Genomic DNA, 15,290 nt, shown 5'->3' on the forward strand with positions numbered 1-15,290 from the left:
GCTTGTCATATACGGCCTTTAGTATGTTAAGACATGTTCCCTCTTTACCCATATTGTTGAGATTTTTCGTCATAAATGGATGTTGAATTTTGTCAAGTTCTTTTCTGCATTTATTGAGATGACCATAAGATTCCTATCCTTTATTTTGTTAATGTGGTGTGTCACACTGACTGATTTGCAGATTTGAACCATCCTCGCTTTTCTGGAATAAATCCCACTCGATCATGGTGTATGATCATTTTAATGTATTGTTGAATTCAGTTTACTAATATTCTGTTGAGGATTGTTGCACCTATGTTCATCAGGGATATTGACTTTTAACTTCCTTTTCTTGTAGTGTCCTTGTCTGGTTTTGGTATCAAGGTAATGGTGGCCTTATAAAATGAGTTCAGAAGTGTTCCCACCTTCTACATTTTTTGGAAGAGTCTGAGAAGGATTGGTGGTAATTAGTGCTAATATTTAGTAGAATTCACCAGTGAAACCTTTTGGTCCTGGTCTTTTCTTTGTTGGAAGGTTTTTAATTACATATTCAATCCCCTTACTTATTATTGATCTGTTCAGATTTTCTGTTTCTTCATGATTCAGTCTTGGTAGATTGTATGTTTCTAGGAATTTATCCACTTCTTCTAAGTTGCCCAATTTGTTGGCATATAATTATTGATAGTAGTCTCTTATGATCCTTTGTGTTTCTGTGGTATTGTTTGTAACATCTCCTGTTTCATTTCTGACTTTTATCAATTTGAGTCCTCTCTCGTTTTTTCTTGGTGAGCCTAGCTAAAGGTTTGTCAATTTTATCTTTTCAAAGAACCAGATCTTAGTTTCATTGATCTTTTCTATTGCTTTTTTAGTCTCTATTTCATTTATTTCTGTCTATTCTTTATCATCTTTTCCTTCTACTAACTTGGGTCTTCGTTTTTTCTTCTTTTTCTAGTTCTTTGAGATGCAAAGTTAGATTATTTGAGACTTTTCCTGTTTCTTGAGGTAGGCATTTATCTCTATACACTTCCCTCTTAGAACCGCTTTTGCTACATCCCATAAATTTTAACGTGTTATATTTTCAATTTCATTTCATTTTAAGCATACCAATAGCCTAGTGCCATCTATTACCTTTTTTTCCCACCAGAATACTCAGTTAATTTCTTTTATTGTAATACAATACTCTAATGACTTAGAAACATACAAACCAGAATTTCATTGTCTAAAAAAATACCTAACTTATTTGAAGACTAGATAGATCACACATAAGCTGTTTCTTCAATAAGTGGTCTTAAGTGTAAGTGTAAGTGTACACTTACACTTAAGTGTAATTGATAAAACTTGGCTGGTAGTGTAATTGATAAAACTTGGCTGGTAGTATATATACATTAATATATATGTTAATATACACACACACACACTAAATGACTACAGAATCTGCTAGTCTCTAGTGATAAATAGTTTAGTATATCAATAATATACTAAATACTAAAGAACTGGCTAGTCTCTAACTACTGATAAATATGGGCCTGCTGGTTCCTAGCACAGTAAAGTGTTAGGAAGTTTGCAAATTCACAAATTAATCTTTTCTCACAGACCATTAGCTAAGTGATAAGTAAATTATTGGCTCCTTCAGTGCCCTTCTACCACTTTTAAGCTTTCAAAGGAGAGCAATTTTCTATTGTTTCTCTTAACTTCCCACTGAAAAACTTTTCTTCAAGAATTTAGAGGAAAGAAGAAGCAAAAAACATACTTGCCTTCTGAGAATTTTATCCCCTGACTTCGTTTGGTATTACTGGAAATGCTGCCAGAGAAAAGAGTTCTGCCTGCTGCTGAAAGTTTATTTATCATTTAGCATCTTCCAAAATTTGGATGATCTACTATTTGAGACCACATACTTTAAAAATAAAAAGAAGAAAATACCAGCCTGAAAGCTGTGAGCTGACAAATTATGTCATAGAATTATTGAGTAAAGAGTAAATAAATCAATTTTAATTAAATTCTTACTGAGTTTGAAGAGTTACATGCAATTAAGTGTTGGAATTTACTTGAAGTAAGATATGTATTTTTCTATGTAAGTATTTGATATGAAAGTTACACCTTATCATCTGTGATAATGCACATATAATTCTGGGAGATGACATCAAATTTGAGAAAATCTTTTATTTAGCAAGCATGTAGGAGGAAAGCCAGGAGAAGTTTAACTCTATCCTGGTAATGACGAATGCCCTCAATATGAGCTGATCATTTTTATCCTCTGAGTTAAGGCTGCCTTTAGGCAAAACTATATACTTCCTTCCTGAAGGCCAAAGTCATTTAGTTCAATTTTTGACTCCTCAAAGGCTAAAAACAGTTCCTGACATATATTGGTGTTTTTTGCATTAAAGTAAAATACGTTAAAATTTGTCTTGCAGGCTACCCACTCACATCTGTCATAGCCCACTGCTTTCTACCAGGTATGTTCACACATCAAGTCAGTTCCATTTTTGGAAATCTAAAACAAATGTACTCCATATATTTTCTACCATTCAAGGCTTTCCACTATAATATCCCCAAGTTTATGTACCCTTTCTCTAGCAAGAAAACTGAAGTCATTAGGCTCAAAGTATTTCTTTCATTTTTGTGCTATCTGCCCCTATTTCTTCTCTCCTTTTCTGGTACAGATGTGCCTACTTTCTTTCCAAAACTTCTTCATTTGTGCTTTTTGGTGGATCTATCCAGTAGTTCATTTGAGAACATGGTCAGTTTTTCTGAACTAGGGTGAATGGCCGAACCTAGGGGGGGAACTGGTGGAGTGTGAGAAAAACACATAAACAGGTGTCAAAGGGACCAGCCCAAAGGACCACACTGGGAGAAATTGCATTCCCTTCCCTGGATTACACTATTTTCTCAGTCCTTAAATAGGTCACTATTGAGAATTTTCAGTGTTTTCTTCTCTCTACTGATTCTCTTTCTTTGCCATTAATAGTTATTAAGACATACATCCTACCTTAGCATAAAAATAAATTTTCCTCACTTCTGTTGCCACCTATTTCTCTTTTGTTTTATTGAAGCATAGTTGATTTACAATGTTGTGTTAATTTCTGCTGTACAGCAAAGTGATTCAGTTTTATATATATGTATACATATACACACACACACACACACACACACATTCTTTTTTATATTCTTTTCTATTATGGTTTATCATAGAATACTGAATATAGTTCCCTGAGCTACACAGTAGGAATCTGTTTGTCACCTCTTTCTTAATTCTACTTCTCTTTTAAAACAAAACTCCTCCACTGTCTCACACTAATTCTCTTCTTAATTTCTGTATTCTGTTTTTCCACCTCTTCTTGACCAAAAGTGCATTCTCAGAGTTCACTAATGCCCTGCTCATCACTACATCCAAAAGCATTTCCTACTTTTTTTGTTTTCTTGAAACTTTTGTTGTGGTCTCAGCCTTCTTCTGAGTGTAACTTGACAGTATACTCACTACTTCGGGTTCTGCATTACTTCTTCCTCTGGTCTCTAGTGAGCCCATGTACATGCTTTAACTGCCTCCCCAGGCTCCTCCCAGCCCTTACACTGAGTCTCCCTCAAGAATGAGCCTTTCTTCTGTTTTTCTCTTTTAATATCCTTCTTCTGGAATCCATTGCCTAATGTAGTTTGATTATCACAAGAATGATTGGCATTCCCTAACTGACATCTTCTGCTTTCATCTGGCTACAGAGCCCAGAACGGCACCTCAAGTATTTGTCTGAAATTCCCTTTTGGAATTGTCATCTTCACTTCTCTCTTAACATTTCTAACACTAAACTCAACATCTTCCCTGTGAACTGGCCTGTGTTACTGGGACTCATTCTTCTTTTTTTTCTTTTTTTCCAAAACAACTGATGTATATTTGACCTAAAATATCTTAATTTCAGGTGTAAAACATAGTGATTTGACATTTTTATAGATTATGCACTCTACGAAGTTATTACAATATCACTGACTACATTCCCTTGGCTGTGCATTACATCCCTATGACTTATTATTTTTTATAACTGGTAGCTGGGATCTCTTAGTCCCCTTCACCTGTTTCTCCCATCTCTCTTCCACCCTCCCCTCTGGAGACCACTAATTTGTTTTCTGTATCTTTGAATTTGTTTCTGTTTTGTTATATATGTTCATTTGTTTTGTATTTTAAATTCAACATATAAGTGAAAACATGCAGCATTTGTCTTTCTCTGGATTACAAGTTCTTAACCCTCCTTACTTCCTCCTCGTACCAGATCAATAAAGAATGACATTCCCTGGATCATTCTTTCACAGTAGTTCCTGCAACAGTCCCTAGGAAGTAAGTGTTTATAAAGCAGTTATAAAGTAAATTCACAGAAATCCAAACAACCCCACAATTTACCAGTTCAGACTTTTCCTCAAGCTTTTCCCTTTCCCTCTTTTCACTTCTGAAACCTTACTACCCAAACTTGAAGGCTCAGCTCAGATACCACCAAATTTCCCAGTCCTACTAGGCATAAATAAATACTCTGTCCCACCTAAACTCTTATCACACTTTGTTTATATACTTAATTTTACATCTACCACTCTGCCTTATATGCAAATTACCTACTCAAGTATTGCTCTATTTCCAACCATACCTTGTAAGCTCTTGCAATGCAGTAAACTTGTCACTCAGTTTTTCTTCAATGAGACCTACCACAGTGCTATCCACATAGTAAGTGCTTAAAAACCTGTCTTCAATTAAACTAAATTGAGATGGGATTTGAGTAAGGCCCTGTGGTAGTCGTAAAATATTTAGAGATCTGTGTTCAAATGCAGTCTGTCTGAAATTCCTTTCAAATGGCCGAAAGGCTTTAGACATATTGTCCAAGGAAATGGTAGCAAGATAAGAAGGGATGAATCATCAAAAACATAAATATACTGTCTTCCCCACCCCATTCCACCCCCCCCCCAGTGGAGAATCAGAATTAGATAAGAGGTGACTACTTTTGTGCTTAATTGACTTATCTCGAATTTCCAAAGAATAAAGTATTCTGTTGTAATTGTTATCGTTTTTATTTTATGGTGTGTGTTTTTGCTTTTGACATTGACAATTTTTTTTTATCTGAGTTGAGGGTCAAGGGTGAGACAAAGGTATACCCCATTTCGAATGCTTATTTTGCTAGTTGAGAGGTTCACGAAAAACCTTGATGCTGATAACGGTAGTTCATGCAAGAACTTTCTAGTGCCTTTGCTTTTCAGAATCATCTCAAGCTTCTAAATATAATCAAACTTTATTTATGAAAATATTTTTCATGTGTATGTGGAAATCTGAAGTTTTCTAGCTATGTGCAATAGCTGGAATTCTAAAAATTTTCATTCTGGGATTTTTTACGTTTAAAGTTAACATAAACGACGCTGGGCCTTTATGACATTATATTTCAATTTATAATGACAGAGTGACCAATCCAAACTTGAAGATAAATTATATCCAAATAGGTTATATGGCGAGTATATTATATAATTTTTCAACAAATTTTAAAAACTAACACTACATTACTTTGAAAGGACATGCCCTCATCAAGTTGCTTGGTGTGTTCTGAGTCAAAATGTCTTTGGTGGCAATAATCAGAAACCACAGAGTTTCTTACTGGTGCTCATCTTTACTTCTGATTGGTCTAGAATTACAAAGCGTCCACCATGCATTAATTTCATCATTTCATTGCCAATCTTGCCGAAAATTCTGATTTAAAATAATAAATGTGTACAGAGGGAGAGTTGCCAGAGAAAATGGAGACAAGGAAGTGACAGTGAGGGAGAATGAGGCATAAATCCTTTTGGATAATCCTAATTTAATTGGACTGGTTTATATTATCTACTAATCAAATTGATAATGGACAAAAATAAAACCACAGCTATTAAACTCTCCCCTAAAAACAACTGACTGACTTGGTTGTATTTCCCGAGTGACCGAAATGAAACTGTTGTCCGTGCAATCTTAATGACAGCACAGGTCATGTCAGCTTGGTAAAACACTTGGGAGACGCTGACATTTCACAATGATCTTTCATATACAGTATCGTACAGCAAACTCTCTCTTAACCCTATTTTTTAGTGGCAAATAAAACATGTGAGCAGCAAAGATTAAAATGTTCCACCCACTTAATTTTTTAGTTAGCGCGTTTACAGTCAGGTAAGCACAGGCTGCTAAGAAATGATTTTTACATTTCTTCACAAAATACCCTAGGAGGAGAGGCAATTTTCTTAGTGTAAAACTCAGCCTTTATTTTGTCGGACAAAGTAATTATGGAAGCAAAACAAATCCACATTGTCTAATTAGGTCATTAAAAAGCATAAATGCGTCATGGAAGTTTTTCTCCTTGCCTAAGACATAAAGTAAGACAATGAGAACAGTCTGGTAATATAGAAAGTTTTATAATTTGTTTCTTTTCCAAAATAATAGGTCCTTTCATCTTTCTATTTCCCTAAGATGAAGACAGTTCATTTAGAGACAAAACTCTGTAATTAGTTCAGGGTTTACTCTCATTATATTTCAAAATATTTAACCAAAACCAGGAAGGTAGAGAAAAGAAGAAAATACATAGAAAAATTTTCAAAGGAAGGGAATAAAATCAAGAGAGTAGGTTGCTGATCAAACTGTATTCTGCAGAGACAAGATGAATATAAAATCTACATTCATATAAACACAACCAGTCTGGGATACCAGAAAGCTCTTCAGAGGAATATACTGGCATCTGCCTTTGGGATTTGAAACCTGACTTTAATTACAGCTAACTTAAATAAAAACAAATGGCATGATTCTTTTGTCTCTTCCTCTCTCTCATTATTATTTCATGAGTTTTAGAAAACTCATGGCTCAAAGTGTTAAGAAACAAAATGCAAAAAAGGAAAAGAAAAGAAACCTACCTGCGATCCCCTTGGCCCTCGTTTGTGGTCCCATTCTGAATGCCCCATGAGCTGTAAGATAATATAAGAATGACAGTAAGTTAAATGATACCTATTTTATTTTTATTTATTTATTTTTTGCGGTACGCGGGTCTCTCACTACCGTGGCCTCTCCCGTTGCGGAGCACAGGCTCCGGACGCGCAGGCTCAGCGGCCATGGCTCACGGGCCCAGCCGCTCCGCGGCATGTGGGATCTTCCTGGACCGGGGCACGAACCCGTGTCCTCTGCGTCGGCAGGCGGACTCTCAGCCACTGTGCCACCAGGGAAGCCCAATGATACCTATTTTACATGGCAACTATTTCTACTCTTTATTTTAAAGAATAATGAGGCTTTTGAAAACTATGTTTTAATAGTAGGGTATTATATTGACCTCATGAGTAAATTAACATACCTGAAGTAATACACTTCTGGTTTGATAGCTAATAGTTCAACTACTAGTTGTTTTGAAGATATTTTAATATCACTGTGTGACAAAATGAGTCTGTAATGTGCAGCTTTACGGTTGTCAGGAACATTCTAGATCAATGTTAAACCACGTTAAGCTTTATTTTCATACCATTAAGCTTCTAGTTTATTAAGAAAATATGCTACAGAAATCTACTAGTGTAGCTTACTCTACTGTCAAGAATGACAAGAACCAGAAGGCCAAAATATTTCAATCATTTTAAATTCTGTTTCGATAATATCACAAAAATATGAGAGTTCGAAGGAGCAAAATTATTTAATGTGAAATATGCCCCCGAAGTCACAAAATGTAAATTTTCATAAAAACAGAGACTACAAAACATTATCAAGTTATTCCCATAGTTGTAATAGTCCTGAGCTACTTTGCTTCAAAGAATAATATTTATTTTTTGAAAATAACATTTAACTTGAAGAGCATTAAGAAAATGCAAGATACCAACTGAGAGGAATAAAATTCCATTTCTCTGTCCAGTATACTCACTAGTCATGTGTACCAATGGAAGAACTCCTTACCACTAAGAAGCTAGCATGCTAACAAGACATACTATAGAACATACTTCTATACATTAACTTTTCTGTACAACAACAGTGACTCTTCAGTAGCTATAACAAAAAACAAAGAAACTGATCACAATAGCAACAAAAAGGTAATATACTTTTGAACATTATCAAGAAATGTTTGATAACCATACACAGGAAATGGTAAAACCTTACTGATAAACATACAATGCTCCTGGTTAAGACGAGTGAATTCAATAAAATTATTGTGTTCATTTTTACCCAAATACATTTACAGGTTTAACTCAATTTCAATCAAAAGCTGTTTGCATTTTTTTTAAGAAAAAAATTGAAAAACACAAGCACCTAAATTTTATCTGAGAGAATGAACTTCTAAGAATCAAAATATTAGAAGAGATGAAAATGCCCTAGTGGTTATTGAAGTGTATTATAAAATTTAACCCAAATTATAGGATAATGATTTAAGACTCAAAATACAAATAAATGAAATGTGGTGGACAGTTCTGAAATAAATTCAAGTACATGTAGTAACAAAAGGTAAAAAATAAAATATAAAAATCAATGGGTATTTGATGAATTATTCAACAAATGAAAAAAGAAAAACTTGGAGCTGAACCTTACAATATACATAACTTCTATATAGATAAAAAGAGTTAAATTTTTAAAAGATCAAACTATAAATATAAAATAGAATAAAATCCAGACAAATACTTAAACTACTTTGGAATATATAAAGATTTTCCAAATTAAAAAAAAAACACAGATGAATTTATCAGGCTACATGAAATCTTCAAATGTCTGCACAAATGTCAAATTGGCAAAATATCTGCAGTAAATGGTAGGTAATATCTTCAGGACACTAAGAACTCTACAAACTTGAAATAAACACAACTCTAATAGATAACTGGAAGAAAGGATAAGGACAATTTACACAATAAATATCAAGTCAAGAGGTTTATGGGAAACAATTGACTTTGCTGGAAGTGAAAGAAATTCAGTATAGACAATAACAAAAAGCTACTGTTGCCTATTTTTTAGCAAATTGATAATGTAGAATATTAGGTTAGGATTTAGGGAGATAAGTATACACATATATTGCTAGCATATAGCAAATATATATATTGAGATATATATATACATATAACACTTATAAATATAGACATGTACCATGTATGTCAACTTTAATACATATTACATACTACTAAAAATTCATACACTCTGACCAGTAAATAAAATCGTAAGAATCTAGTAGTTATAATGTGCTAATCACTGTGTTATCCAACAAAAGGGTAACTATTCAATAAATTATAGTATAGAAAAGAATATAATATAGCAATTAGAAATTGTGTCCACCTAGAGGGGTGGGAGAGGGAGAGTGGGAGGGAGATGCAAGAGGGAGGGGATATGGGGATATATGTATACGTATAGCTGATTCACTGTGTTATACAGCAGAAACTAACACACCATTGTAAAGCAATTATATTCCAATAAAGATGTTAAAAAAAAATTGACCTTCAGAGACTTTTCAAAAATTACATGAGAAATGCTCATGGTATAATGAGTGAGAAATATAACTACGTCATTTTAAATTACTCATTTTTAATAAGACAGTCGATTATTGCAAGCCTTAGAAGTATTACAATGATTTAATTATTTGGCTAGCACGCAATTTTGGGTAAATTAGCCCAGATAATCATCACATAAAATTGAATGCTTAGTAGATATTTCTTTAATTTTTTAAATTTGTAGATTTATTGGCAATACATCTGCTAGTAAATATTCATTAATACTAATTTAAAGTTAATTATAATAAGATTAAATACTAATCAACCAATGAAATAGTCTGATTCAGAAACATAAATTAAGGATATTTAAGTAATTATTCACTAGAACTATCAAAACAATTCTTGACAATTTCAACCATTGTCCTATTGAGACTTTGGGAATATCTTTCATTAATAACAGGGAGGTGAGATGCTTGCGTTGGCAACTCTAAAGAGATAATAAACTTGAGTACTAGACTGATAAATAAAAATGATTTTTAAGCAGAAGGCTCACCTTCTCTCTCTCACTATTTTATCTAAATGTTCTTAAGAAAATAGGTTATAAAAGCCTGTTATGACTATTACCCTCTTGCTAGTGAATTTAAACGAACAGGGTAACTTGGTAAATTCTACCACGCATGAGTATCACAATTAAAAGAGGTAAATACATCAGAAACACGAATTGTCATCCACCTATATGAATTTAAGGGGGAATATCTGATGATGACAGATACTAAGTCAAGAATATAACATTTCTCCAAGATCAGAACTAAGGTAAGAAAATCACGGGATTCACTGCCCTCTGCCATTAACTATCTCAAAGACAATTTTTAGTCAAAAAAAAAAAATCATCCAAAATGCAGACTCATTCGGGTCATCACTTACTACAGAAGAGAATTTACAAACCAGAACTTATAAACCTCCAAAAGTTTCACTCTCCAACCTTTTATTTATTTATTTTGCGGTACGCGGGCCTCTCACTGTTGTGGCCTCTCCCGTTGCGGAGCACAGGCTCTGGACTCGCAGGCTGAGCGGCCATGGCTCACGGGCCCAGCCGCTCCGCGGCATGTGGGATCTTCCCAAACCGGGGCACGAACCCATGTCCCTGCATCGGCAGGCGGACTCTCAACCACTGCGCCACCAGGGAAGCCCTCTCTAACCTTTTATTTTAAACTTGAAAATAGTAAATTTGCCAAATGTGTTACGTATCAGAGAGAGTTATTTTCCTTGCAGTATACAATAGAGTAATGAGAGAGATTTAGGCTAAGGGGATTCTATTCCACTGTACCATTATATATTTATATTATCTATTTAATACCATTATTATAATATATTTGAAAGTCTGAGTTGACAAAGCATGTGGTAATATTTCAAAATGTATTTTAAAATGATACTGCTGCTACTTTTTTCTAGGTAATAAAAAGTTACATAAATCTACGTGCTCTGTGAAATATCCAAAACATAAAAAAACTCTGAAATGAATAAGATACTGGAATGTTCTCTATTCAATAAGAAGAAAGGCAAAGGAAATCAACAAAGATTGTATTCCCTTTGGACTTGAGGAAATCACACAAGGGCTTTATCATTAAAAAAGTATCTATTGATACTTTTCATTTAAAAAATCTGAGTCAAAATTTAACATTACTTCAGTGTTGACTTATACAGGGTTTGTTACCGTATTTTCTCGCATTTGTTTTTTTAAATGCAGAGAAAGGCAGAGAGGACTGGATAGGGTGTCAGGACTCTACTTCTTCCCATGATTATTGCATACCTGGCACAGAAAGGGGAGTGAGTATCAGCTTCGTATTAGTACATGACAGCATTTGAATTTTTACCCTATCTACAGACACAGAATTTATTTTACTGTCATAAGAGCACTGTCCTCAGATCACGGATCCAGGACTAAAATAAGCATCATGTTTTCAGTAGCCTTTTAAAAAAACTATCCATAGTATGATAAACTGCCTGACTTATTTAATAGTACAGATTATTTAAGTTAAAATGAAGCATTTGGCTGCTGGTAACTATTCCTATTAAAGCAGAACCATAGAGCTAAATGTTTTAGAAGTACAGAGATACCTCCCTAGCCCTACTCTCGTAACTAACGATTAGGACAAATGAAAAAAATTGGTCAGTTATAATAAATAGTAAAGAGGAGAGCTTGCATAATAAGTCAATGAATTACAGAATTAAGTGCAAACTGATGTTGATGTTATATCAGTGAGAAAGTTGAAACATCCTTTGAGTCCACAGGTAGGACTAGTGTTAAGTTGCAGATGTCCATTGACATGTCATGGGATTAGATAAAAGACAGAAATGGGTCATGGACAACGAACAGAAGTAGAATTTGTGGAATCATTTTTTTTCTTTTTGCAGTTGAAGTCACTTGAATGGACTACACTTTCAAGATAAGTGAAGAGCAGCATGATACCTAGGCCATTCTGGGAAGAGAGACAGAAAGTTTATTAACCTGATATGATACTCTTTTTGGAGGAGGAATGCTTCTGATTTTATGATCAATTGAAATGTAAAACAGAAAAAGAGAAATTGAAACTAAAAAATGAATAATAAATAGGAAATTCAAATACATTCTGGTTGATAAAGAGTACCTGGCTTAATTCAGGAAGAAAAAAATGTTTGTCTCTCACCTTCTATAAAAAATACCTTCTTGGTTATTTAACTATGATTACTCCTACGGGTAATAACACTTTAATAAACATCGCACCAGAAGGTTTGAGGATATATAGGTCACCAAAGTTATGCCTACACACGGCAAAGAGAAGGAATTCTCCGTAAAACTGTCTATCTTTCCTTCTTTCTCAGCTCCCATTAATCAGGATGGGCAAAATGAAGATGCTTAAATTTATTCCTAGGAAATAAAATATACTTCCTTTCAGAGAAACACAATTTGCTATGTAAAGCATTTTGAAAATCCTAACTTCCCTGACACTAAGTCATTTTCATCCTTATGGAATAAATTCTTCTCTCTTTTATTTTTAATAATAAATTTCTACATCACAGCCTTCAGCTAACAGTATGTTACACAGTGCTTAGTTCCAAAGAAAACAAAACTTCTGCCAAACACCGAATTTAAAAAGTTCACAGGAGAAACAAAGGAGAAGTTAGCATGGAAACAAAATGGTTCTGTCCAAGCAGAGATATTTTTAATACTAGCATGAGAAATGCAGAGAGTTGAAAGTGTGTTTCTGTAGGTAAAATAGTTCCTTTTCTTGTCTATATTTTTCCCTGTGCTATGTTCTATTATTTTTTGTTTGTTAATACAAACATGAATACCTTTTTAGGGACTTTTTTGGGGGAAAAAAAAAACAACCTCACCAGACCTATTACTGAAGGGATGTAAGCTGCAGGAAACCACAACTAGATGCAAAATTAAAAAAAAAAATACTTTGCATGTATTTAAAGAGGCGAGCGGTTTTAGATATGAAAAAATGTAATGATGGAGAGTAACAGTCACACTGTTATCCTAAAGTTATTCTCAAGTAAACTATTCTTCTACTTCGTTTGTTGAAAACCTACAGAATGGGAGAAAATATTTGCAAACAATACAACTGACAAGGGATTAATCTCTAAAATATACAAACAGATCATACAGCTCAATATCAAGAAAACAACCTAATCAAAAAATGGGCAGAAGATCTAAATAGACATTTCTCCAAAGAAGACATACAGATGGCCAACAGGCACATGAAAAGATGCTCAACGTCCCTAATCATTAGAGAAATGAAAATTAAAACTACAATGAGGTATCACCTCACACCGGTCAGAATGGCCATCATCAAAAAGTCTACAAATAATAAATGCTTGAGAGGATGTGGAGAAAAGGCCACCTTCCTACACTGTTGGTAGGAATTTAAATTGGTGCAGCCACTGTGGAGAACAGTATGGAGGTTCCTTAAAAAACTAAAATAGAGGGCTTCCCTGGTGGCGCAGTGGTTGAGAGTACGCCTGCTGATACAGGGGACACGGGTTCGTGCCCCAGTCCGGGAAGATCCCACATGCCGCTGGGCCCGTGAGCCATGGCCGCTGAGCCTGCGCTCCGCAACGGGAGAGGCCACAATAGTGAGAGGCCCACGTACCGCAAAAAAAACCCCACAAAAAACAAACAAAAAACTAAAATAGAGCTATCATATGACCCAGCAATCCTAGTCCTGGGATATAAGACCCAGCAATCCTAGTCCTGGGCATATATCCAGATAAAACCATAATGTAAAAAGATACATGCACCTCAATGTTCATTGCAGCACTATTTACAATAGCCAAGACATGGAAGCAACCTAAATGCCCATGACAGATGAATGGATAAAGAAGATGTGGTGTATATATACAGTAGAATACTATTTAGCCATTAAAAAGAATGAAATAATGCTCTTTCCAGCGACATGGATGAGATTATCATACTAGGTGAAGTAAGTCAGACAGAGAAAGACAAATATATTACATCACTTATTTGTGGAACCTAAAAAAATGATACAAATGAACTTATTTACAAAACAGAAATAGACTCACAGATAATAGAAAACAAACTTATGGTTACCAAAGGGAAAAGTGGGGGGAGGGATAAATTAGGAGTCAGGGGTTAACAGACACACACTACTGTATAGAAAATAGATAAACAACAAGTACCTACTGTATAGCACAGGGAACTATACTCAATACTTTGTAATAACCTATACAGGAAAAGAATCTGAAAAAGAAAAAATATATATACTCATATATATATGAATCACTTTGCTGTACACCTGAAACTAATAGATTTTAAATCAACTATACTTCAATAAAAAATAAATTACAAAAAGAAAATTACTATAGTTTTGAAAACATAAAAGTAATATATATACACTAAAATTTATATATTATATATATATGAATATATACTCTGTATAGTACATACATGGAAGTATAACATAAAACCCTCTTTTTATGTAATCATTTATTCATTAAGCAAATATTTACTGTGTGCCTATTATATGCAAGGAACTCTTCCAGACATAACCTATATACTAGTGAACAGACCAAGATGCATCTCTCTTCTCCTGGCTCTTAAAATTCTAATGAAAGGAGACAGAACATAAACAAATAAACATAGACCAGATGATGATAAAGCTATAAAGATGCCTAGAGTAGCGTAAAGGATAGAGAATGAGAGGCAAATGGTGAGTCGGGGCTGGGAACAGAGCTAATTTTATTTAAGTAGATCAGGGAAGTACTTTCTGAAAAAGTGACATTTATCAGAGACCTGTATAAAGTGGGAGAGCCAGACACACAGGTATCTGGGGGATGGGCACGCGAGACAGAAGATACAGAGGTGCAAAGGCCCTGAGATGGGAGTACAAGTGGTACAACTGAGGAGCAGCAGAGCATCCTTCACCTAAAATTTTAAAACAGTTGGATCTTTTAAATCTATATTTGGTATTTACTCCCTTTCCTCTGGTATGAAATTGTCCAGAAAAGTTAGTCATTAACTCCATTAATTAAAAATAACAAAGTAGGGCTTCCCTGGTGGCGCAGTGGTTGAGAGTCCGCCTGCCGATGCAGGGGACATGGGTTCGTGCCCCGGTCCGGGAAGATCCCACATGCCGCGGAGCGCCTGGGCCCGTGAGCCATGGCCACTGAGCCATGGCCACTGAGCACGCGTACCGCAGAAAAAAAAAAAAAGAAAGAAAAACAAAGTATATTCTCTAGAGAAATACTCGTGGAGCAGGGATTCTCCCTTCCCGGATCTCTTACTCAGTCTTATTCAATACAACAAGAATTTATGAAGCATATACGATATGCCACAAAGGCACCCTTGTATTAGTCACAGTACAATTTTGTTGTCTCTTTACACATCG

The 15,290-nt window shown here is 34.7% G+C and overlaps 1 protein-coding gene across 2 annotated transcripts in view; it reads right to left on the reverse strand.

Annotated features, from left to right (window-relative positions):
- Nucleotides 1–15,290, reverse strand: part of PDE3A (phosphodiesterase 3A) — a 302,683-nt gene that overhangs the window by 111,932 nt on the left and 175,461 nt on the right. The window contains exon 2 of one of the 2 annotated variants that reach the window (XM_060166751.1): nt 6,871–6,921. The exons of the other annotated variant lie outside the window; for it this stretch is intronic. Coding sequence (XP_060022734.1) covers nt 6,871–6,921 — 51 coding nt within the window. The remainder of the gene's footprint in view (nt 1–6,870; nt 6,922–15,290) is intronic. 2 annotated transcript variants of the gene reach the window in all.

Source organism: Lagenorhynchus albirostris, chromosome 11 (assembly GCF_949774975.1).
Source record: "Lagenorhynchus albirostris chromosome 11, mLagAlb1.1, whole genome shotgun sequence".
Lineage (NCBI taxonomy): Eukaryota > Metazoa > Chordata > Mammalia > Artiodactyla > Delphinidae > Lagenorhynchus > Lagenorhynchus albirostris.